The sequence below is a fragment of the Varroa destructor genome, unplaced genomic scaffold (assembly GCF_002443255.2).
Source record: "Varroa destructor unplaced genomic scaffold, Vdes_3.0 BEIS01000005.1, whole genome shotgun sequence".
In the NCBI taxonomy this organism is placed as follows: Eukaryota; Metazoa; Arthropoda; class Arachnida; order Mesostigmata; family Varroidae; genus Varroa; species Varroa destructor.
The window spans coordinates 41,598,428-41,624,121 of NW_019211458.1; the positions used below are offsets into that span (position 1 = coordinate 41,598,428).

The following is a 25,694-nucleotide window of genomic DNA, read 5'->3' on the forward strand; positions in this document are numbered from 1 at the left end:
GTATATTGCTGCTTACATCGATACGAAGACGATTCTAAACAGATCTATTGTTCCTTGCAAAGCCTGCTAGCTTTACACTGTTCCAATTTTAAATAATTCTTACTGCTATTGTAGTCGTGCAATTTTGATACCTTTACGTTTTTTTCATGGTGAACGCATATATGATCGGTGTGTAACTCGTATGACAACAGATAGGCATTGTAATCAATTTCATTATTAAATCACTCATACCAAAGCATGCAAAAATTCCCTCTGTCCCTACTTTCCTCGTATTGTTGACGCTAGTGACGTTTGAAAGTGCCCGGCCAATAGTGGTGAATATTCTTGCGCAAGTCGAAACGGCATGAGATCAGGAAGCACCCACACCATACGAATAGGGTTAGACCGTCATTTATCTAGCGCAAAGGTAGGTAAGTGCGCCAGCTTTACAGACAATCGATGATTGCACTCGCTGATCGCAACCGTCATTGGCTAATTACAAATCAAACCGAATTTTATTGGTTGAGGTCACAGCGACCATCGCAAGTGCTGCTGCATTAAGCTGATTCATCATAAGTGGGTGCGCCGGGACCGAACGTGGGCGCATTCAGTAAACGTAGGTAACGCAGATGACCATCGTTGTACGCAGATGGTTTCTCCGTAACACGCGAAGACTTCATCCTGGAAACGGAAAGCACTTTGCTATCCTCCAGTAGACGTTGATTGGCCTAATGAATCTAAGTGGTTTTCTATATAAAGTCAAAATACGATTCGGTTCCTTCATTTCGATCCGTCGCTATTGTTTACGCGTCAGCCAGCTTCTAGTTTTATCTAGTAGTCTCCTCCAATTGTTTAAATTCGCATTAGGCAACTTTTACCGCATATTTACTACTAGTTTACGTTCTCCTCTGTTGTCAGAGTTCAGCTGTGCACATCTGCTTTTGTGACATTCGCTGTTCCATCTACGTCCCGATTTCTCTGATTGCGTTTAATCTCTGAGCGGTTGTTGAACGAAAAGGTTATCTTTCCGTAAGAAGTGGCTGTACGTGTGTCCTGCAGCTGATGATGTGCGTGCGTACGCGTGTTCACTCACATAGATGTCCTCGCACAGCGACCCAGTATGGCGGCGTAACTTGGTCAAGCTTAGCGTCATATCTTGTTTCGCTTGGCAGTAAGCAAAGTGATTTGTTGATTGGCGGACTACTATCTGTGCAAGTGGCTTCCTTATTTACGAAAGCGGCTCGCTGCTTCCGTAGGTAAGGAAACTTAAAATTCCGTAGGTAAGGATCCGTAGGTCACAAAGGCGTGGCGTACAAAAATCCTCCTATGGGTAAAACGTTTTGGATATTGCTTGCATTGAACAATAAAGTCTGCCATTAGCTGTGTGGAAAGCTGCATCGATCGCTGCTTGCAGCGTCGGTCGGCATCATTTCGCTCGTTCGCTAAAAAGCCAACAAAATGAGAGTCTACGTCTGCTCGTCACAAATGCCAAGCGATGAGAATTTCTGCAAAAGGCATATGGTCTGGCGTTCAAAAGCTTATTATGACTAAAGGATTGTATAATGTTTGGCCTGGTATAACATGTGCGTCAAGATAAGTATCTTGGTGCTGACGAACGTCGCAACGGGCGACGCATCCAGTAGGCTAGTGGCAGCCACTATCAGTGTTCACCCTACCCTACCCCAAACCAGAGCAGTGGTCACACGACAGCTAATGGAATATATGTTGTCGGTATATGTAACAGGTCAACAATAGTTTCCAGAATGGGTCTGGTAGCACTCGCCATACGGTACATGTGCAAGCAGGACATGTTGACATGACCATTCAGTTATAAAAGGGAAGAAGGGAATTCGGCGTTAACGAACGGATATATTATAATATGGACTAATAATACACACATGACTTCAGGTTTGCAATCAGTTAATGCAAATATTGTAGGTATCACTTTGTGGTCTAAAAGTCAAAATACTCTTGCACTGTGGAGATTGGAGGGCGTCTATAAATCTCGCGCATTTCCTCTGAGCACCCTTACAAGTAAGTAATAAAGGACATCTATTCGTAATGTGAATGATTAGTAAAAATTTAATTTTATTCTTCTTGACAGCCGTCTCGTTCCTTAACGGTAAAGCAGAACTGAAAGCAATGAACGAAGTTTCAGTGTGGAACCTGCTAAACCTATTTTGCCTAGGTTGATCATCAGGCATTTAATAGAATGAAACTTAATAGAGTTACAACGAAGGCTATTTACGAAATGTAATTCGAATAGCATTTATCACAAAATCTAATACACCTAAAGCTTATCTATACCATTTGTTTTTTTTGTCTTTTTGTTCCATTACATTTAGTGTGAATCATGTAGCTTAGGATGTCGTGCGGTTTTAACTAACAGTACCGATCGTTATACTGATGTATAGAACTAGGATTGTTGTTGTTGCCACAGGATTAACATTTCATATTATTGTACCGTTGCGGTAATGTACCGCAGTCGAGTTCTCGTTCGCTTATTTATAGAACGCCATCAGCATAGTGAGATGATTCAGAAAAGTAACGTACCCTGTACCGCGACCAGTCGAACCGCATGTAATCTATTGCCCATGAAATACCTATCGCGCCGATCTTCCCACGCAGTTCTATACAATAACTGATAGATGAAAAGCGCCATCTGTTGTAGGGTTGACAAGTAGCGTTCGCGTATGATTACCTCTGCAAGCAAACCGCGGCACTGTCATATAAACAAAGGCCAGTTATTATCTAGAGTTGCCGAGTTTGCAGAGCTTTCAGTAGTCGATTTCGATACGCACTTAAAAGCACTTTTCAGCATTTTCACTTGTTCTTTTTTGTTGGTAAAACTTGTTGAGACTAACATCAGTACTGCTACGATAGAGCAAAATAGGCCACTATAAATTATTACAATGGCAGATCCTATAAGAGCATACGCTGCTGTGGCCAGGAGTTTTCTGAGCGATGTGATATTTCTGCTAAGATGTGCTTGCGTAAAAATGCATATAATTTTACAATGCTCTTATCAAGCATACATTCACAACAACCGTGCATTCTGCATTTATCAGCTTGACTATATTGGTGGGAATAGCAGTCACGCGCGAAATATTTAGAGAAGACGTATATAATCAATCGGCCACTACGGTGCCGTAAGCCTCATCGCCTTACCACGGTAGAGATACGCATTGGTTTACCTCAAAAACTGCTATTCCCATTGATTTCGGAACAGCGGCGACGTTTGATGTTACTGAGTTCTCCTCAACATGCGTCTCTACCCTATTTTGCCTTACCCTATTTTGACGAGTATTCGATTGTTAATACATACATAGTGTACAAATTTATCAAACACATCCTGTTTCTTAAATAGCGAATTCTAATAGCAGGCGATGCCGGTTCCGCTTTGCCGAATGGATATAGGTAGCCTACACAGAGTAGTTCAAAAACGAATAAGCAAAAGTTGAAATAATAAAGGAAACACTCTCTTCTACGAGGCCGTGGGCCGCCGTAACATCGTGTTACTACTATTCGATGTTGACACTTTTATACTGCAAAATCATCTCCCGTCTTTTTTGACAGATATCGCTTAGCAAATCTACGATTGTGACGAATTCACTGCTTACATACACTTATAGATGGAACCGGCCTCGTCCTTCATTTGAAGCTAGCTACGATAAACATGTTAAAATGATAAACCAAATAGAAAAGCTTCCGAACTCATAATGCTTGATTGTCCACGGTAATACTCCTTGGCAAAAACATTCTAACAGAGAACCTAGAACAAGCCATTAAGTTCCACTTTAAATATTATACAAACTATTATATATCAGACACTTGTCAAAGTGCCTTGCCGCGCTTGTTGGATGACGTTATAAGAAGCGCATTAAGACATGTACAGTAAGATAAATACACTGTTATACAGCAAGGAAACTCAAAAATACGCCTTTTCATGACACGAAAGTACGGTTATTATAGAACGTGAGCTGTCAAAAAGACTATCAAAAGATCGACGCAAATCAGGAGAAGAGAAAAATTAGCCTAATATTCGAATGTGGGATCGAATCCGAACGCTGCGGAAATTATAACCTGCAATCTAAGTAGGCATATGAATCTTGACAAGTTAACTGCCCTACCGTTCGATAGCCAAACAGTGGAAGCGCCAATGATCTATCAACAATGTCTCACTGGTATCTTCTGCTTCAAAGCAAAAATTGAATTTTTCGGCCGGGCATCTGTTTCTCGTTTATGTGATAGAAAAGTCAAATCAAATGAGTAGTAGTCTATGCTCGACTCTTGTCCATCTAATCAAGTTCACAATAAACTCCATAGTTTTCACTTTTGACTTTTGTGTTTGATTTTGTTGAAAGAGAACCAGCGGGCGTACATTCTCAGTAAACGCCGCATAAATGTCGTGATTCCTTAAGGTTGCGAGTCAACCCGCTAATCCGGATATTTTATCATTGTTGTATCAAAACGATCATCCGCAATAAATCCTGAGTTTATGGGGCGTTACAAAGCGCAGCTACGGAAATCTTTTGAACTGGCTGCAAATTCATATAGTCACTTTTAGCTGTTTAATACTAAGTGTGGTAATCAAATACTATACGTACTTTTTCTACATACAAGGGATACTCGAAAAACATCCTTGATAAAAAAATGGGATAAAAATTGTATCTTGAAAATAGACAACTACCTGCTATTTTCTGATATACTGAGGAAAAAATTACTTGACAAACGCAAGCGTCACCTGCTTTGTTTGAAATTTACATGGTAAACATTAGGACATATGGTCGGTGTAGGTTCAAACCCAGCCATACACACTTTTTGTTTCATGCTGGGAGCAAACCCTTTAAAGTAATGCCTATCGGCTTAATTACCGGACGTCAAACATGAAAAGCAATTCGACTGCCACAGGCAAAAAAAAAACACTCAGTGTGCAGAATTCGCCGACACGGCGACCGGCCAAAATGTTAACTAATTGATTAGATAACCGAAGAAACCAGTCAAACAGGTAATAAAATAATAGAAAAATAGTTTATTATAACTTTTTCTGTTGATTATAATACATGTATTGAAGATGACTATATACATAAATACTTGCAATCCAGCTGCAGCGCTTAGCGCGGAACTAATTGCAGTTGTTAAGGTTGCTTATTTGTAATAATAACCGCGGCCTTTTTCTAATGAACTCCTAATTCTTGTGAAGTTTTTCGGCACTCCTATGAACAGGACTGACCACGGTTTATCAACTTACATATCGTTCTAAAGACATATAAGATGAGAGATGTAATCCTTCAGTTTTATTGCTAGTACAAAGACCAAGGTTCCAGTTACAGAGGTTTAATCACAACGGGATTTGAAATGCTAACACCAGCAGTCTAGTCTTTAATACTGGCATCCTTTCTTTTTTGTACTTTTCGTTATTTAGTTTTAATGTTTTTTCAGTATTTTGCAACTTTGTTCACTGATTAGCGAGCCCTATCCAACAAACATATCTAAAATCGATCTATAGTGTTAATTCAACATGCTTTTATATGCCAAACAGGATTATAACTATTTTTTAAGTTTTACTTTTTTCCGTGCTCTGGCTACTAACGAAACTGCACTTACAATATGGCTATTAACACAAGTCTAGCAACCTACTTGCTTGCACTTCAGACAGACCGTAGTTAGTTAAAAAAATAACCGTCTTAATAATAATTTATTTGAGAAACCTTCACAACGACATTCCACTACTGTTATTCTACTAACAGTCATTGATTTTTAGTAATTAGGCAGTGGGTTCTAGCGTACATCATATCCTTTGCAGACGAAGTTATGGTTACACCCTATTGAATGCATGCGCATATAAAATGAAAGCTACAAGTTTTTTTTGAAGTTTCACACAATTTTGAGCTCTGTTAGAATTGTTTACAGAGGAACGTTTTTAAGCCTTGGCTTTAGTATTTTTCAAGCGCATTAACAGGAAAACAATTGAAGAAATTTTCTCATATGCCATAAACATGAAAGCGGCTGTAAAGACTGTTTGAAGCAATTTTGATTCAAGACCCTTGAAAAGTCCAGCAACACCAAAATTGCGAATGATGTATAACATCATCTCGATCATAGGCCTGTGATCATTACTGTGGCGCATCTTCGATTGTACCAACTGAAATAGCATCATAGAGAAATAGAAAAGCGTCATTGTTATTAAAAAAAACGCATAATCTTATTGGGCATTATGATTTATTGGCCAAAGTAAGGCTTGGAAAAGAAACTTCTACATTAGAAATTGCACATCGTCTATTTTTCTAGAAATAATGACATTTATATAACTTGATGAGGATTCTAGCTACAGACTTTTACCTCCCTCCATACAGCCATATCACGGCGAGACTAGATCCTTGAAGGATGACAAAATTATCTAGAAAGAAAGCCTTTCAGCAGTTATAACCTGATTCTTAAAAAGGTGCGCCACAAACCGAATGGTTATACAGCCTGCATTAGTCTAGCTAAAGACATTTGTTAGCTAAAGGCGAGTGAGCAAGGTCCAGATCTCTATAATTAAACTATGCCGTGTAAGTATGCAAGAAGATACCAAGATTGTTTCTGCTGATCAGTTCAAAATCAATAGTAAAAGATAACTAAATGATTTCAAAGGCTAATGGAACCCGTGAGATAATAAGGTCTGTTCGCATTTTGTAATCGTTTTAAATGAGTGACTTTCGACAGGGTTTCGTTTTGTTAGGTAGCGAATATTGTAAATTAAAAGTTGCGCATCGTGTTCTATATCAGGATGAGATGAAGAATTCGCGTAGGTTGCTAATGGTACTGAAAGCTGTTGGAAATTAGGCGACCAGTCAATGTTGAATGCACCAGTGACGTCTACAATGCTACGTTTTGAAGGCCTGTTACAGCAAAACGCTGTAAAACAAAGCAACTTATTTTGGAGGATTTCCGAATTATCTTCGGGTGACTCGCAGAGGAGTTATACATCTCACGTCAGTTATGCGGGGCAACTTTAAACAATTATTTTGAGGCAAGAAGGCCCACAGCAAGGATTGTGTTGAGGGACCTTAATTTCCAATAAATACAGACTCGTCGATAGCTGTTTCAGAAAAGCCTTAACGCAGTTAAACAAAAACCGGATTTGGATAAAAGAAAATTTAATTTAGCCTCCTACGGGTTTTCCTCATTTCAAAACTCGCGAAATACCTCAAAGGAATATGCCCTGAGGTGACTTCGAGTGAAACGTCAATAGAGCTAGTGTTTATCCCTGCAATTGAATCTGAAAACTGTTTCAAAGATTGGAAAAACGGTGGCACAAGCCATTGAATTCAGTAGGGATTATCTCGAAGGAACAACTGATATTTCATTCGCTCTGTACCTCGATGTTCACGAACCTAAACTCATCTCCGAGTAATGTTAAAGGTTTACAAAGTAATTGTAAACGTGTTTCGTACATACAGTTTTGTTTAGATTTTTAAATCTACTATGATCTCGCTTGATCTCTTTATGCACATATCGAATAAAATTGAATAGATATGTTTTATCATTTAAGAATGGAAACTGCACTAACTGCCACATGAATTTTCGTATAAAACAGCTAACGTTAATAACAGCAAAAAAAAACTCAATAAATTTTAGCAAGTTGGTCATATGAATTTTAGTTAAATACCCTTAGATTTAAGGGATTTGAACTGCTAACAAATATCAAGCGGAGTTTTAATGTCGGCCAACGCTGGTGACTACAGAAGCTTACATAGAGGGCAAATTAACGTATGGTAACAATATATTTATAGCGCGTTGATGATTATTTGGGCTTAAAAAATTCACGCTCTTGCAAGCGATATTAAAGAAACTCACCTGCAGAGGGTAGGTTAAAACAGTGGCGATGCATTTCGAGATTGCGCCTAGCGAAAACGCTGTACCGGCGCTCAAAGCAATACCGAGAGTCTCGCAGCGCCTCTTGAGGGCCTCGTACACCATGAATTGTATGGAAGGATTTGAAACAAGGATAAGCGATGGAAGTGTTGATGACCATAAGGCATGCACTCCCTCCTCCCTGGAACATGACATCAGATAACTATGAAATTGCATTGGTTGTGTTCGCAAGACCAAGTTATTACGCTGGTATTAATATATCGAAAGCTACTAGAACATATTACATATACAGCATATTAGATTAATATATCTTTCGATCCGTATTTAGTGCTTTTTTTTGTTCAGTAGAATCCATTTTTTGAAAATGTAGAGTAAAAAAACTTTCTTCTCTCTTTCATATTCAGTAAGTAATAGATATGCAACCATGAGTATGCATTGGTTTTTATTCACGCATATAGCCTTATTTAACTGTAATAGAAATGCTTAGACACAGGTTCGTGCAATTTGTATCCTAAATAAAAATAAAATCGAGCGACACCCTTCCATTTTCCAGTCTTTAATAATTCCTACCGGTATATGGTAATAAGTCCGTCTAGAAGGCTTCGAAACTTGTAGTTCGCACTTTGGTTTTCTTGGTCATGTGGGCCGTACTGAGCTATTGCGCCCTGCATCTTCATACGCGTGTTAACGACCCACATTGGAGTCGTGACTATCACATTAATTACTCCGGCAATAGTCGCTAGCATAAGGTCGCGTCCCGCGGAATGGCCCCTGTCAGTACTAAACACCGCTCGTAGACCGTGGAAGGAGTAGAAATATCTAAAATTGCGTAACACGAAAAAAGGCAAATCATGAAAGTTATTTACACTAATGGCAAAATTGTAAAGGCAACGACGTTTTCGATAAACCGAGACACGCTGATTGTCCGATGTTCTTCTTACCTGATTGATTAATTAATAGGCTGTAGTAGAGTGAGAAGACAAGGGACTTTTGATCACTTCCAATAAAGCTTCGGTAATTTTGAGCTAAACCAGTCAGCGGTTAGATGAGATGTTTTATAACAGATTTTGTATATTGTTCAACCATAAAAAGGCCCAAATGCTCGATATAGCATCTAATCATCAAAAGCGTCGTACTGTATGCTGCTAATCGAAATAATTACTTCAGGTCGTATGTATCTACCATCTGTGCACCTTTATAAAAAGAAGACAACGACGACAACGACTGTCAGCTAACCCCAAAATATTTCTTGCTTGTCAAAGCAATGTTACCATTGAACAAGACGTACTTCCTCATTCAAATATCAGTTATTAATCGAGTCCTGGTATACGGCGTACGCATTATAGAATCTTATGAAAGCGTTGAATAAAATGTCATTTTTTAAAATGTCGACCGGACTACTTCCCAGAATAGTTGAGGAGATTCGGTTTGTATGCAATCCCAGAAACTTGAATTTTCCATATAGCATACTAGCAGGTAACAAGATTAAATAATAGCCCGCAAAATCCACAAATGCATAGAACTTGTAGATTTGTATACGATCAAATAGGATCATTCTCTTTGATTCATATGTTTTCAGTACGCTGCATAAGTTCTTACACAAAGTTCGAACACCAGAGTGACTGGAGTACAGGACTTAGGCCACGATAAATTCCCTCAAAACCTTCGGACTCCATTATGTCGCGTAACATCTCAACTATGGATTTCGATTCTCGTCCCTCTTCCACCTATAGATCCATGAACAAAGAGACAACATATCCAATTGAAGAAAATAGAGGTTTCAACATGTATGTATTCGTCATTATAAAAGACAAACGACAACTACAACATGAATTTAACAAATATTGACAATAGCCTATATAAAGCTTTAGCAGTCGTTTAGAGGGGCTGCTGACTGCGTGCAGTATTTGGAAGATATTGCATAGCAGCGATATTCTCTACTGAATGAAAATGCTAGAAGGCTTAACAAAACTACTATCTCAAATGAATAAGATATTGAGGTACACATTCGTCTATGTCTATGAACAGCTGAGAAAAACTGCCCCCACAGTTCTTGAAGCAGGACCTACCTGAAGTCGGCTTCGGATCGTGTCCAGTGGATAGAAAAGACTCATCGCTACGGTTGCTCCAGCAGCTCCCGAAATGGCGTGTACTAATGTTTCGTGAGTAAACAGGCGCTCTGCCAGAACTTTTGAAAGCGCCATTGTTACAAGCAATAGCCAAGCGGACGATGTGAAACTGCAATTCTGTCAGCGGACAATAAAAATCATGTATAAATTTTATAATGGAAGCATTTACGTTGACTAAACGGTAGCACCTGAGGCCAATAGTGTGATTGACATGTACAGAGTTGTTAACAGGTTGTCTAGGGTCATTGATTATCGCAAATCTCCGGCATAAAACTTCAAAAATACTTATCCTTTTAGATTTCATTACTTATTCTTACAATTTTTTAATAAAACATAAATAAATTCGTGTAGTTTCGACCTAAAAAGAATTTCATTTATTCAGCGTTTACGTAAAACGCTCATAAATCAAATAATAGGAAACAAACCATACATATGAACTTCATGAAGTTGTGTCCGCGTTTTTAAGAGAATGGAATTACACATTTGAAAAGACTAATGAACATATAATTAACGAAATTACCGCAACCATGATTATGTCTAGGATAATCTGCTGTTGACCCAATACAGACGATTATTACCGTCACCATCGGCCTGTCACAACTACAGTTATTATGATCTAAATAACCAAGTGGGATTAAAATAGTAGTTTCGCAGAAACACAAACACAATAGCTTGTTAGAAAGCCTCCGGAGGCAACGTACTAGATTTATACATACAAACTACGCAGATTAGCTCCTCGCTGTCTATAAATAAGGAGTGCATTTTACGTGCGTATTTTTTCTAATACATGCCAACAATTTTACGTGTGGTACTAAATTACCATTTCGAGTTTCACGACTTGTACACACAGTGACTCAATCAGGCATTGCTTTGAACGGCTGGCTTCTCCGTTACGAAGTGTGGTACGGCCAGTTTCGAACCTGGCCCATCTCTTAAATTTGGCAAGTAACCAGCTTACCACTCAAATGCCACATGCGTATGTGCTAACACTATGTAAATCTCTTTTTTAGACTGTATAAACTAATAAACTGTTAGTTTCCCTCTACTTGATGCCCCCTAGAGTACAGATTAGCTGCTACTGCGTAATAAGCACAGGATCTTAACCAAACCAGTGTTCACATAAATCTGGCATTTAGCTATGCATATTCATACATAATAATATCTGGTGTCTGCTGACGCCTGAATCCATAGCTATTTACCTTGGGTCTAATAAAGTGTGGAATGATAACTGTGAGGTAACTTTTAATCATGGAAAAAGCTCTCTGCATGCTAGCTGAAGTTGTTCTCCGGACGATTCGGGTGCACAGTTTCATTGCGGACGTTGCAGTGTTTCCATTAAGACACCTGTTATTATAGTAGCGACAGCTACCGTTATACAAAATATGTCTACGCTCCTGTTTAAAGCTGCGGAGTTCGATTTGTCTGTGTTCGTGAACGCTGTTCAATATAGCGCCTTAAAGGTAACTTTGTCCCTATCTCGTCGCCGGATGTCAAGATTTGCAATTTTAGAAAAACATGCGCAGTATATTAGGAAATTCGTTGACCATTTTCGGTCAGGTAAAATGACCAAAATAAATTAAAGTAACATTACTATACAGTCATGTTAGGATGTTAACAGGCCTAACTGTACTCCTGACGAATATGGACGTTTAGGCCCAGCGGTTAAACTTTTGTACCAAGTAGAGCGCTGTTGAATGCTTCAATCTCACTTATTTTATTCAGCATACGGCATAGCAAGATGATTCTATGCTAAGACAGCGTATTCTTCCTTTTAACGAAAGTTCGCCGACGACTGACTTGCGCATTATAGACTCTTCTCGGTTGGTTTGATATCAATATTCTGTCTAATTATAGATTACCCTTATATTAATAAAGCATTACGTAAACTATTTCTAAGCCAATGTATTCTTATTTAGTTCAGCAGAAAAACTATCCTCCATAAACCTTTCAAGCTCGGAATGAAGTTAAGCCTTTAGCATTTGTCCCTCGCGTGATCGAGTATGGATGTGGCACACCCTAACGTATTCATTCCTTTAGAAAAATGAACTTTGCGTCCAAATGGATAGCACTTACGAAGAAAAATTTCTTTGGTCTTTTGGCCTTCATACTCTGAGCTTATGACGGCCAACTCATCCAAAATTATGCATAACAGGAACGTCTTGCTTACAACATAACTAAATTACTATTTTTATTTAATTTGAAACAGATGATCCTGACGACAGTTTACCATAATCTTACAGTTACCACAATGGATTTGACTCGAACGTTGATAATAACAGTATTGCTAATGATAAGAGTTCTTTCAGGATAAAAAAATATGCTCTCAATGCATTATCAAGTCAATTCGAAGCCACATTAAGGCTAGTTTGGAAGGCTGATATGTAAAGATGCAAATGAAGAGAACGGCATTTTTGATTTGTAGTGATGCTAAAGATTAGACAATATTATATTGATTGAATTGGTGTCTAGGTTGTTCTGATTGAACATTCTAATGGCACGGAAATTGTTTCCATTTTCCAGGTGAACCCGTACAATAGTTACTTAAATATTGATCGATTTTAACATCGATTGATACAGTCAATTTGAAACTACATTACACGCTGTTTCAATAGAATCATAGGTGGCGACATTAAAAAAATATTCGCTAAATCTAAATAATGCAACTGAAAATATGTTCAATTTCATTTGGCATATGAATTTGCTAGCAGACTACGCAACTATAAAATTCACATGACTTACTCGTTGGGTTAGCTGTTAGGTTAGCTGTTAGGTTAGGCTAGCTGTTAGGTTAAGCTAGCTGTTAGGTTAGGTTAGGTTAGCTGTTAGGTTAGGTTAGGTTAGCTGTTAGGTTAGGTTAGGTTAGCTGTTAGGTTAGGTTAGATTAGCTGTTAGGTTAGGCTAGCTGTTAGGTTAGGTTAGGCTAGGTTAGGTTAGCTGTTAGGTTAGGTTAGGTTAGCTAGTTAGGTTAGGTTAGGTTAGCTGTTAGGTTAGGTTAGGTTAGCTGTTAGGTTAGGTTAGGTTAGGTTAGGTTAGGTTAGGTTAGGTTAGGTAGTGTTAGGTTAGGTTAGCTGTTAGGTTAGGTTAGGTTAGGTTAGCTGTTAGGTTAGGTTAGGTTAGCTGTTAGGTTAGGTTAGGTTAGGTTAGCTGTTAGGTTAGGTTAGTATTCATGTACAAATCTGTTATATTTTGACTGGCAATATTCCGCATTAACTACATCAAACGATAGGTAAAGTGTCTACTCAAAAGGATAGGTTTCGTCCCTATATAAAAACAGCCTTAAAACAACCTTATATAACTATCGAGACCAGCGCTTAAACGTCTCAACAGCTAGATAACAATACCATTATTAATCCAGTACATTTCTGCTTAACCCTCGTCGATGAAAATATTTCTTATGTATCTTCACAGAAATTTCATTGAACTACAGGTCAGTTTAAGATAGGTTACTGTAAACATTGCGCTTTAATTGCACACAGCAAAGGTCGGGCAACGTGCGAATTAGCTACGATATCATTAAGGCTTTCACGCAAGTAAATACTTTGTTTGACGCTCGCTCTTTCTTTATGAAACAGCTGGCCATATATTTACGGTGCCTTTTACCACAAATGAAGCGTTAAGAGCTAGCTCGATGCTGGTGGTTGCCACTGAACGACTTCGGTTCGAGAAGACAAATCAGGGATTAGCCAAGTGTGGTAAATGTTTTCTGTAGGATTCTGACTACGTTGCGGTAACGAGATTGAAAATGACTTTGAAATCCCAATCCGTCCTCTTGTATACAACACCCTATGCTCTCAAAATAATATTCCATTGCTATGTGAAAATATTGTATAAAAAAAAAACCTAATTTGTATGTCCCACGCGCTCAGTTATAGTCAGATTACAGATATACAGAATAGTCCGCCAATCGAGACCAGACGTTCGCTGTTAGGCTAACAACTGCAATATAATCTTTTACCTACAAACTAAAAGCGAAGCGATAATCATATCAAAGTATATGTGATAAAATGTGTTACTTTGCCAAGTACGCTTACGTCTTTTGGCTGTGTGAACTAATTAGAAAAGGTATGAACGCCCTAAATAAGTGCCGCAAGGCCCTGCAAATACTAGGCTGCCTAGGTCCCCGTAATAACTTCGTGGGTAGCATATTTGTCTGCTAATCGTAGGGGCACATTGTGCGTTCGAACCCGGGCATAGGCAGACTTTGTTCCGTGCTGGAAACCAGCCGTTTGATGGAATGACTAACGGCGATACCGGACGTAAAACTTGAAATATAGAAATGATTTAAGGACATACTCAAATTTATTTAAATGTCACATGGTTACAGCTTGATAATATAGTTTATCTGCCTGTTTTCGGATACGATGTTACGAGTGTCAAAAGACATTTAATCAAAAATATCTGGAACATTTAATGAAGACGCGCTACAACTAGAGGCCACCTTGAGAATACTTTTCATGTGAACTAGACTTATATATTACACAAACGACACGTTTTTGTTTGGCAATGATATTTATATATGACGAAGTCCAGTAACGTGACTCTCGAACGATCTCGAATCTAAGAAATGGAAACCTACAAGCTTGTTAGAAATACCCTGTGCGTGCTACATTACTAGTCTATTTGTATTATTAGGAGAATATTCGTATGTCAGCAACTGATATCTGAAATTGTGCCACTGTTCATTTTTTACGTGCTTTTATAGCAGTGTGATATTTGGCCAGATTATAAAACGCCCTTGGTAATTTCCGTCAAATAATTTTAACGTTATCATTGGCGAAAGTATGCTTCCTATATATGTTTAGTTTAGTACCACTGGAGATAACCAAACCGGTTTTTTCCGGGCAGAAAATCATGTTGTTTTCTAGCTAATAGTCGTTCTTTCTAAAGCCTTCTTCTAAAGTTCTCGGCTATAGTAGATCCGATACGAGGTGCCCAATGCGACGTAAACACACCGAAAGTACATGTCGATGACATTTGAAAGAATAATTATTTTCGAGCACACTTAAGGCTCCTAATTGATTTTAGTCATCCATCCATCAATAGAAATTTCGAAAAAGGATGCTTTTAGTTTTAGCGTCTGCAGTGCCTATTAACGAAGTCTTAGCTTCTAACTCGTAACTGATACTTATTGAAAGCCCTCTCTTGATATCGGGTCCAAGAAAAAGCATTATCTTATTCATCAGCTCAGGCGCATCCAGTAACAATTTAAAAACCTCAAATCATTTTTGTAATAAATCTTGAGCGTGAATCCTGTACAGTCGACATGTATGTAAGTGAATACAAACTCTCAAAACATGGACTATGGCAACACTATAGAATAGTGTTTTGCGTAACTGTGCGTTGCAAATTATGCTACATAATTAGTAATGGTTGTATAGACCCACATCTATGATGTACATGATGCAGCTCAGCATGATTTGCAGTAACGAAAAACAAGCTTCGGGTAAATATTAGCTATGCAAATTAGATTGTCACACAAAGGTAATGCTCTAACCATGTGTTTTTCCTGAACACAGTGCCAGAACTTGTCACAGCTGACATTAGTGCGTAAATCAGTACTTGCCTTTAGGTACCAGGATAACTGTAAGGTCGACCTTTTCCTCTATATTCCACCCACTTCTTGATGTTTTGACTGTGTATATGTTTTGCCTGTACGTTTTATGGAGGGCGCATCTTTGTATGCTTTAGATCGTATTTCTTGTTCTCTCCCACAGCAATCAAGTCACTTAGCCAATCTCTCTAAAGAACAAAGGCTGCCCTTCACCGCAATCAACGACGTAACGGTCGATCGGTACAATCTCTTCGTAAAAATTTGATTTCACTGTACTACTCTAAACGCACTTATGTCCTCTTTGAATTTCTAAGAAAGGGTGATCCGTGATGCTAGAAGAAAAAATTAAATCTCACTGATTTTTTTCCAGCGAGCCCATAATTACTATTTTTTGTACAAAAACAAAAACACTATGTCACTGGGGGGGGGGGGGGATGAATGGATGAATTATGAACACGGAATAGGTGTGGTGATTCTCTTTTGTCCGTGGGCTTGATTCGAAGGTATGGTGGAATAAGACAGCATCACGACGTTATGACTTTTTTTTTTTAATGTACTTCTATTCAAATCGAAAAGCTTATCGTATACTCAGAGGTGAGAAACCGATCAAAATGTAAACCTGCAAACAAGCGAAACACATTATGTAGCTAAGCGACTAAGCTGGCATGCAAAATTTATGAACTGTACGATTGTTTCTGTTGTTGTGTGAATCAAGAAATTTTGTTCGCGCACCTGTTCTTTTACAATAAAAAAATGTGAGTACCGGGCCTTCCTTCGAAAATAAGGTCAAAACAACCTTCTTTTCGTTAAAATTTCGCTTAAAAAAAAGAAAAAAGAAAAACGCACAAAATGGATATTGGTAACTGTTTGGCTGCTAACCATTATTGTTGTTAAATTAATGGATACGCTTCAAATTCCTCTTTGCTGTTCTTTATCTATATCGGCTTAGTGGCATTTCTCCCACGTCATTCATAGCTAAGTCTCGCGCTTCTTGTTCTTTTTCTCTGCGTTTTTGACGTCAATGCTTTCTTTTTAAGCTCCATTTCGCTTCGCAAAATTAGATTTCCCTTACGGCCCGGTAAACATGAAGCACCACGTTATTACTGTTTCCAAAACCCGACCGTTGAATATACGAATATTTCGTATTTACTCGTCATTCTGTTCTAAAATGTATAATATGTTGCCACAACATTCAGGGTGTCGGAAAAGCCGGTAAAAACAGAATCATTCTCTTTCCATATTATTTATAAAACAGTTATATTTTAAGTAACTGGCATTGACTATCCAATTCGAATAGAATAACGCGTTCAATATGTTCGTTCGTTGAAACGAGCGAAATTATCTAAAGCCATTTTTAAATCTGCTTGTTTGTTCACCAGCTTGGTTATATGAGTTATATGACTGCGGTAATATTATCATCCTTCTCTTAAAGTTAATATGAACTTTATGCTTTCCCTCCATAGGCAATACACTATACATCCCGTTTATTTAAAATCAGCATTGGTTACCTTGTTTGCTAGAACTGATTATTAATATTTCACTTACATAGTAGCAATAAATTTCATTTAAATACGAAAGCACTTAGAGTGACCGGAATCACTAAATTAAATTTTGTGAGGAGCACAGATCAGCAACCGAACGTCTGACCACCGTGAAACAATAAATGCTATAAAATCCGTTCATATATGACAATTTAATAATTATTATGGCATGGTTGATACAATGACTGCTGTAGGATATTCGCTCGAAGTAAAGGACTTAACACCGTTAAATTGACACGCATTGAGACTGACGATGATGTCAACATTGAGACTGTTTCGGACACGGTTTTTCCGACCATGACTAAATGAAAGTTGTGGGTAATCTGCTAATCATCTAAGTGAACGTAATTGTGGTCAAGACAGAACTTCTGCTACTTCTACTTAATGCACCAGCATTGTCAGGGGTCCACTGTCTCACGTTTCAGTGCATGAAGGAAGCTAGATCCGCACATCTCTAAGGAAATGCAAGCAAACTGATTCTCGCAATTTAAAATAGTGGCTATACTCTGTAAGTGAATTCGCAGTCTTGTATTTATTATAACCTACGTAGAAATAGGTGCAATAATAAATAAACGTGCAGAACCACTGCCAGGCATTTCATTAGACGGTTGGTGCCCAACAGAACCATTTTATCTGCTCCAAATATACACCTTACATGTACCCTTCAGAACAATCTAAATAGAGTTTATCACTACCAACGTTGTGTGCCTACAATTATGTTATATTATAGATTTTTTTCCTTTCATGATCTTATTGCTATGCTTTTTAGGGCATAAAAAATGCTATAAGTTTGCTATAGATAGGATAGACCCACTCACGCCTGTGCGTGCCAGATCTTTCCTTAACGTGGAAAATGAATGAAGAGATAGAGTTTTCTTTTAAATTATCAAGTGGATATCACAATTTTTGCATTCTTTTTTTAATGGAGGTCGGACTTATTTATCATTCATATCTAGTACAAGGTATTAATGGAACCGTACCTACATTTGTGGTTGACGTTGCACTTTATTTGACTAATACACATATAAAAACGCCAATAGAATTGCTATGAAATCGTTTCTGTAAAAGCAGAGGATCGCGACTATTACTCGATTTTGTGCTGCTAACCTGGAACAACAAATGGACGACATTAAAGGGAGTTTTGATTCCCTTTCAACTGTTTATAAAAAAGCGATATGCTACGTGATAACCCTGTTTAGGCTAGAGTATGGCACAAATCAGTTGACTTGACAGTAGTTAATATAATGGTACATAAATGATAAAAATATGTTTTCCTTATGTTTTTTCTTTATTACGTTATGTCTTCTTATGTTTTTTAATGTAATGTGAGCTAAGTTGGCGACAGTGAATGGAAAAGTGTATAGAGATTCTTATATTAGATCTTCAAAATCTAGAAACCACTTCATAATTTGTAGTATTAAGTAAGTATAATTCTCCTTTACTTATGGATAATGAAAGCGCCATATTAAATATAGAATTTTACTTGTCTCATAACATTTTCTCATATATTATTATATCTCACGTATTTTCTCATAACATTTTTCATGTTATCAAGGTTAGTAACATTTGTTATGGTAAGCTAATATCATACATAGACTAACTTCAGTGTTCCCGCTAATCTTCACGCGACAATGTTGTTAGCCACCTCACAAAGGCAACTTTGTAGTTTTCTACACTGCGCCAATGATTTTAGCGAATGGCTACTAATCGTTTCATCCACTGACCTATCACATCGTATCGTAAAGTTTGGTTACAGGCTTTGAGAACCCCACATCTAGAGCCCCGCTAATCTTATGTCAAACCCTGGACCCTATCAAGTGCGTTCGCCGCCAAACGCCGGAAGCAAAAATAGCGTCAACAGTGCATAGAACTGTACCATTAGATGGTGTCAAGTGAACATTAAAATAAATACATGCGTCTTCTAAGCAACTTTAATCACATGTTCTAAACGTTCAAGTAATGTTGACAACGATATATGACGAGAAATTCTTATATTGAACTGATCAAATATTGATAAACAAACACAATTTATTGGTGAGGTCTGTGTGGGGCTTATTACATATAATATTATTATATATAGGCTGAGTATAAAATATTATAGTTGAAAATGGGCGCTACACAACATGTATGCTTAAATAGAGAAAGTTCAAAGGTATGATTAAATATTCCAATGTTCATCATTATGGCCCTTTGAATAAAAATACAGAGCACAAAACAAAGCAACGCATTTCTATAAAAGCTTTGTAACATCGACAACTAATAAAAGCAACAAGCTGTCTTCTGTTTTTTAAAAAAATTACCTTTTTAGGCGATGGAAACGACAGACGTTTCTGTAGTTTTAGTTAATCTTACCGTCTAAACTCTCACGTCTAGTTTGACAGTAATAAATTAGACGACAATGCGCTTTGTCAAAGATCCTTCCTCAAAAGCCTTCCCGCCATCATTTAAAATTTCGCGCGAATTTGAGCCATGAAAATAGCAGAGACTCAGCTTTCCCCTGATGTTCCTAAACAACGTCTTGTTTTATAACGCGGTATTCCTGGCTTTACGCACAGGCCGTGCCACTTTTTCTCTAAGCCAATAAAAATAGTCGATCAATGTAAACTCTTTATGTACGTATGCACATCTTCTATAGTTAACCGCAAGACTTGTGGGGTGAACAACACTTGTATCTATTGGTTTAAATGTTCTTGAATTTCATCCGTTTCCGCATATCATAAGAATTTTCCTACGATTCTAATCGACTTTAGATAGTATTGCTATTGTTGCTTTAATTAAATCAATATAACAGAAGTTACCTGAAAATATTCAGTTGTAGTTGAAGCAAAATCATAGAATTCACTAAATACAAGTCGAAGTTTGAGTAATCGTTCATCTCAGTTTAATTATTCATAATCAAATTATAAGTCATGCCTTCCTTTCACCTTATGCATTCTACCATATAATACGTATCTGATGATTATCAGCCTAGACAGGAATTCGCTGGCTTCCGTGTATTTACCGGTCAGATCAGCACTTATAGTCTCAATCAATCAATCAGTCAGTCACAGTCTGTATTAAGTGCATCGAAATTTGAAAATTGGCGCGCTTACCTCTAGACAGACAACTAGCATCGATCTCCTCTATTCCAAACAAGACTGTGTAATCGCCGGATTGGGTGCGTATTAATTGTGTTTCGGTGTGTATAGCGATATGCTAAATATCCGGCGTTGGTAAGAGACAACCTTGAAATTTACCGACGGAGTCGCGGGGTGTGGAACTCGAGGAACGGGATCCGGCCATTCCGGCTCGTTGTAACCCATCCACATTGAAGAAACTCATATATCATGTTCGGACAACAGCCAAACAAGCCGTTTGCTTTCGGTGGTTCAACGTTTGGCCAACCAAACACAGCTTTTGGACAACGTGAGTATCATTTCACAAGTTTCGTATTATGTTTAAGGATCATCTGTTAGGTTCGGGTACAAAGCATTATGAGCGGGTGACCGCATACTGGTTCAGTAGATGTACCGCCTGTTCGATGAGCATTAGATCCTAATTTGTACGTTGGCTCTCATATAGAACATTTTGCCCTTAGAAAGTAAAACGTGCAACTTAAGGTATCACTTATCTTAGTATCACATTTGGCTGATGGAAAATATCACTGTTTTCCAACATTTATTGCCAACTGACAAACCTAGCTGACACTGCCGGTTGTAATGTCAATAGGTATATGAGAATAGGCATACGGTCATATACTTCAAGATGTTTAATAACATAAGTTGTGTCACTACGATGAATCCAATTAAGTTTTTTGTGTTAAAAACTTAGTACTAGGTGGAAATCCAATGTCAAAAACCACGGTGGGACATATGTTTGTGCATATCTCATGGACTTGTTATTAAAAAAATAAAATTTATTGCATTAGATAGGTTAGAGATATGGTTATGAGATAAAACCAGTTTTACCGAAAAAAGCAGCGCAACCCTAAAGTAAGTTTACTTTTAGCTGCGTTGAAGACCTGAAATTTATATATCGTGTGCTTTTCAAATCACGCAAACTATGGAAAAGGATGTATTGACAGAAGTATATATCGGTATTTGGTATTCAAAAACAAATGCTTAAGTATAAAAGTCTTGAAGAAATAACTCATTAGAAGATATGTAATAGATTAAATAAACAAATGAAGATCACATCGGCCAGACGAATTTAGCGTAAGTGCTGAAACTTATGGTATCGGCGAAAACTTTACTGCCGAAGAGTCCAAATTATGAGGTCTTGTAGGGTGTCTGTCAAGCGAGAAGAAGAGCAGCTAGAAGATAATATCAAGAATAGACCCTACCGAATATAGCTTCCCTGACATTAATGTGTGCATTATGTCAAACCACTTACCAAAACCACTAATATGACTTTTCTTGTATAACCCACTCGTTTTGCTGGTAATTTCGTGAATATAATGACTTACTCTAAAAACCGTGATCATCCAATTGTTTTATTTATACTAACTATATCTCATATAAGAACTTCATTAGATGCGCATCCCATTTATGTTGTAGGACCTGTACGGCAAGGAAACGTAGTGGCAGTTAATATAGCGGAATAATTTTGCTCATTAAAGGGGAAAACTGGCGAAGTCACGTGCAGTTTAAACACTTCTTTTCTCGTTTCCTATTACATTAGTACAGAAATTGTTCAAAGCTTTGCGTATGTGTAAAGATACACATAGCAGTTGGATGGAGCCACCTTTACGTTGCGTGGTAACTTAATTACTAGTAGCAGTTACGCATCATAGGATAGCGCCATACCCTTTTTATTACGTGACCACGAAATTTTAAGGACATTTTTCTAATTATACTAGACGCTAAAGGTCTAAACACTTTAATGTTTCATGTCGATTCTCAAATTGATTCGTATTGTAAATAACATATTCTTTTCCTAATCAGCAATACTGCTGGGCTTATTTCGCCTAGTAACGTTGATGCTAATGAGCCGCTAGTATCTGTGCTAAATACCTGTTTGTAGGCTTGTTTAACAATTGTAGCAGTAACTCCACTATTCAATAAAATACTTCGTGCGCACTCAGTATTATTTGGATATCTTGCTATAAAATTTACACAAGCGAGAGTCTACGAGTGGCGTTCTCTGTGATTTCACGGGTATAACTTGAAGTTTTTACTGGGTTTTATACGATGAACATACACTAAGCTATTGAAAAAGTGTTGGCAGTTTTGTAATTGGCAATTAACTCAAATCTTTTTTTGTTGTAAAGTCATATTAATAAATTAATATGCGCAAATTATGCCACGTTTCTGGCAGAAAAACGTTATAATCTTTTAACTGAAATACTGTAGTTTTTGGACGAACAATTGTGGCAAGTAATTTTTGCGTTCTCTCATCGAAACTTCTGACGAAACGAAGATAGTTCTATAGAGATTGTCTCAATTTCTTATACACAGAACAGTTTAATGATGTAAGACCCGAGTTATATGGCGAATGTATTAAAATTTCTTACGCAAATTCAATGTTTCCTAAGTAGCTGAAGATGCGTGTGGTTTGGCATTGTAATGCTAGAATACGACGTCATTTGTTTTTACTAGTTCCAGCTAATATTCTTCAGTTGTTAGCTTGCTAGATATTACAGTAGAGGTCCAAACCGATAGTGGTGTAAGACGCCAACAATTCAGAATAGAGGGTTCCTTCGACAATTCTACCAAACACATCACATCGCCTACTTTGGCCTCAATCTGGACTTTGCTACAAAATGTGGAGTAGATTTTTCTAAACACACGATATTGTTTTATGTAATCAATTATTCATCATCCGTAATCAATCGTTTTAAAAATCGCTCAATTTCGTTGCGTTTCTGAGGAATTTCACACATGGAAATACGATCAAGGATGTTCTTTACCGCCAGTTCGTATCGCATCCCAACATCGAGCTTTTTTTTGTGGTCAGCTTGTTTTAAATGGTCTAAAAATATTTGGTGGTAGATGTTAAGCTCTTTGGCAATCTTATGGCTGCTCCGTATCGGGCCCGCTTCGAGTCGACTACTCCGACGAGCACCGTTCACATTGAAATTTTTAGAACAAAAGCGACAGAGCCAACTTCAGGCCGTTTCGTCTAATACTGCATCTTGACCAAAAACAGTACAATTTTTTACAGGTCTGTGCAAAAACTGCCTATCTTTGCCGTAATAACATTGCAAAGTAGCGATTTTTTTTGCGAAAACTTCACTGACCTCAAAAAGTGCTCTACTTTAAGTCTGAATAAAGGAATTCTAGCAATTTTTGCATATCTATTACTTCCAAATCTTAGATTTCAAATGACACCAACGCCGATTCGGGGCGACTTTTATTACTTGATATATATGGTGACTTTAGGTGGAAAAACGGTTAATACTCTTTCGATAACCCAATATTATTATACCTTTCTTTCCGAAACGGTTGAAATAAATAATAATTTAGCAATCGTTCCTGCAAACTTCGTTCAAAAAATTGAAGCGACATTCAAAACGAAGGCGTGACTGAAATTGGACATGCAAGTACCCGAACATAGTCAACTTGGCGTCTGCCAAAAATTAATTGGTGCCTTCCATTCGCGGATGCTTAGAAAACCTCTGTCATATAATCCTTTATTTGTCGTTCGGCAGATCCGCGCTTTTAAAACCCTGATATGGTTCGCCTTCTGTGAAAACTCTCTGCTCAACATAAAAAAATATTTCCCAAGTGGTTTGTGTAAACATTTCGGTAAAAAAATATGTTCGGTTAGCTTGCAAAAATAAACTTTCTCATTGTGTGATATTGTTCATTTAAAAGGAGATTTGTAATTATCATATTATGAACACTGCGGGGCCAATAATGGACACTTGTGACATGGATGAAACCTGAGCTCTCAGAGCTATGTAGTACAGATCCTGAGATTACTTCTACGACAGACAGCAAGTATACCTGTATTGTGGCATGACTTGATGATATGCTTAGATCTGCTTGTCTATGTTGGTATAATAAAATACAAGTTTGTTATCAGGCGTCCGGAAAAGAATCATGGGTGGGTACACAATTCCGATACGGAAACGTTAAGCAATAATGACAAATATCGCTTTTAGTTAGAGAAAGCCCTTTGGCATAGGCCTTTTGATTAAACAAGAAACATTTCTGACTCTGACTTTCATCAAGATAATTAGATATCACTCCCAAATTAGATTATATATGGGCAACATAATTGGTGTTTCCGAATGCATTTCACATAAACATTTCATGAAGATATCAATTTTTGTATAAATGGTTCTTTGAGGTCAATTGAGAGCCTTTAATGAGTTGTCGATGCGGTGTATGATAGGTCTTAAAGCGTACCTGACATAGATTATTACTCTCGGCTGTCTGTTTTTCAGCGATAGTTTATTAACATAAAATATAGATAGTTGTTTCCGGTATAGCGAGGTCGCTTATGGCATCTGCACTGAGGAGCCTTTATCTCAAAGCATCGGTCAGTCTGGGCCCTTTGTACGCACTTCTACACGCATACATCAATTTACTAAAAAACAGCACTTCTCTTCAAGATTTAAACGTCCTGCCTTAGTCCCGTTAAATACATTTCAAGCAAATTCTAATTAATTTAACTAGGGGTCAAGTGAATGCATCATAACAAAGCTCAGTTTAGTGTACTTTGGTAGTTTCTGTGTGTGGGCTAATGTTTAGTGATTTAGAAATAATTTTTAACAATGTCATATTATGCTATTCTGCCATAATTTGCACTCTGTTTCTGTTGACATCCAACTACGATTCTTGTATTCATACAATAAAATTGTTTGTCCTTATATATTTTTAGCCAATTAAAATTGATATCGTTAACTTTGAATCTTCGATTCATATCATGTTATTGTACTTTTCTTTCTCGTGTGCTGTTGTTGTTACTTTCCTTGTCATTGCAAAATTGTCTGCTACATGCGGGTTTCCACCGCCAGGGCTGCTTAATCCAAACAAACTCACAACGTCAAGTCTATAGCTTGTGAGCTATTACATTGCTAAGAGTCATACAGTGAGAACCGGCTGTGATTGGCTAATTGGAGCAGCTACAACCGGTTAGATCTGCGCTGGTGGGTCGGAGTTAGCCGCCTATATAACGACGGCGAAACAACGCTAGTGTGCCATTTGCTGCGGGCGCGGTACGTTGTGAAAGAATTCCCTCTGACGACCAGCAGACAACGTTGGTAAGCGCCCGCTCAAACAAGCAAGATAATACCGCGAGGGGTCAGGATGGGGGAGAACAATTTTGCGTCCTAAAAACGACTCGGATCTGGTGATTTGTATCATTCTATATTGCAAATAATATTCTTGTCTCTCCTGTTATTACATATAATTATTACCACTGTACATTCACGCACATTAATTTGTCAGCTACGTAATTTATACAATGGCATGCTATATACGATGTATATGTATTAAGCTGTTTATTTTACAAACATTGCATGGTGCACATACATCTTGTGCATATTACATACGAGCGCTTCCATTTATTCTTCATTAGTAATTCTAAGACCATCAAGTGACATAGTGTATATATTTTGTAGTTTTATGTGCATGTGTTGTTAGTACATATACTCTGTACACTTTCTGTATATATGCGACAGAAATTTATGCAGCAAATTATCTGTAT

At 37.7% G+C, this 25,694-nt stretch overlaps 2 protein-coding genes across 9 annotated transcripts in view; one reads left to right on the forward strand and one right to left on the reverse strand.

Annotated features, from left to right (window-relative positions):
• Positions 1 to 15,949, reverse strand: part of PMP34 (Peroxisomal Membrane Protein 34) — a 28,606-nt gene extending 12,657 nt beyond the window's left edge. For all 3 annotated transcript variants that reach the window (XM_022809358.2, XM_022809357.2, XM_086991667.1), the window contains exons 1-5: positions 15,532 to 15,949; positions 9,909 to 10,085; positions 9,439 to 9,566; positions 8,410 to 8,658; positions 7,822 to 8,020 (exon numbers count right to left, since the gene is read on the reverse strand). In XM_022809358.2, coding sequence (XP_022665093.1) covers positions 7,822 to 8,020; positions 8,410 to 8,658; positions 9,439 to 9,566; positions 9,909 to 10,043 — 711 coding nt within the window. In that variant the 5' untranslated portion in view covers positions 10,044 to 10,085; positions 15,532 to 15,949. The remainder of the gene's footprint in view (positions 1 to 7,821; positions 8,021 to 8,409; positions 8,659 to 9,438; positions 9,567 to 9,908; positions 10,086 to 15,531) is intronic.
• The window catches only part of Nup98-96 (nuclear pore complex protein Nup98-96), a 40,165-nt gene continuing 14,498 nt past the window's right edge, over positions 28 to 25,694 (forward strand). For 2 of the 6 annotated variants that reach the window (XM_022806976.2, XM_086991664.1), the window contains exon 1: positions 20,249 to 20,465. In XM_022806976.2, the coding sequence (XP_022662711.1) occupies positions 20,387 to 20,465 (79 nt within the window). In that variant the 5' untranslated portion in view covers positions 20,249 to 20,386. Of the gene's footprint in view, positions 407 to 557; positions 2,014 to 10,093; positions 10,910 to 20,029; positions 20,466 to 25,694 lie in introns of those variants that run through there. The other 4 variants (XM_086991662.1, XM_086991661.1, XM_086991663.1 and 1 more) reach the window with 4 other exon arrangements.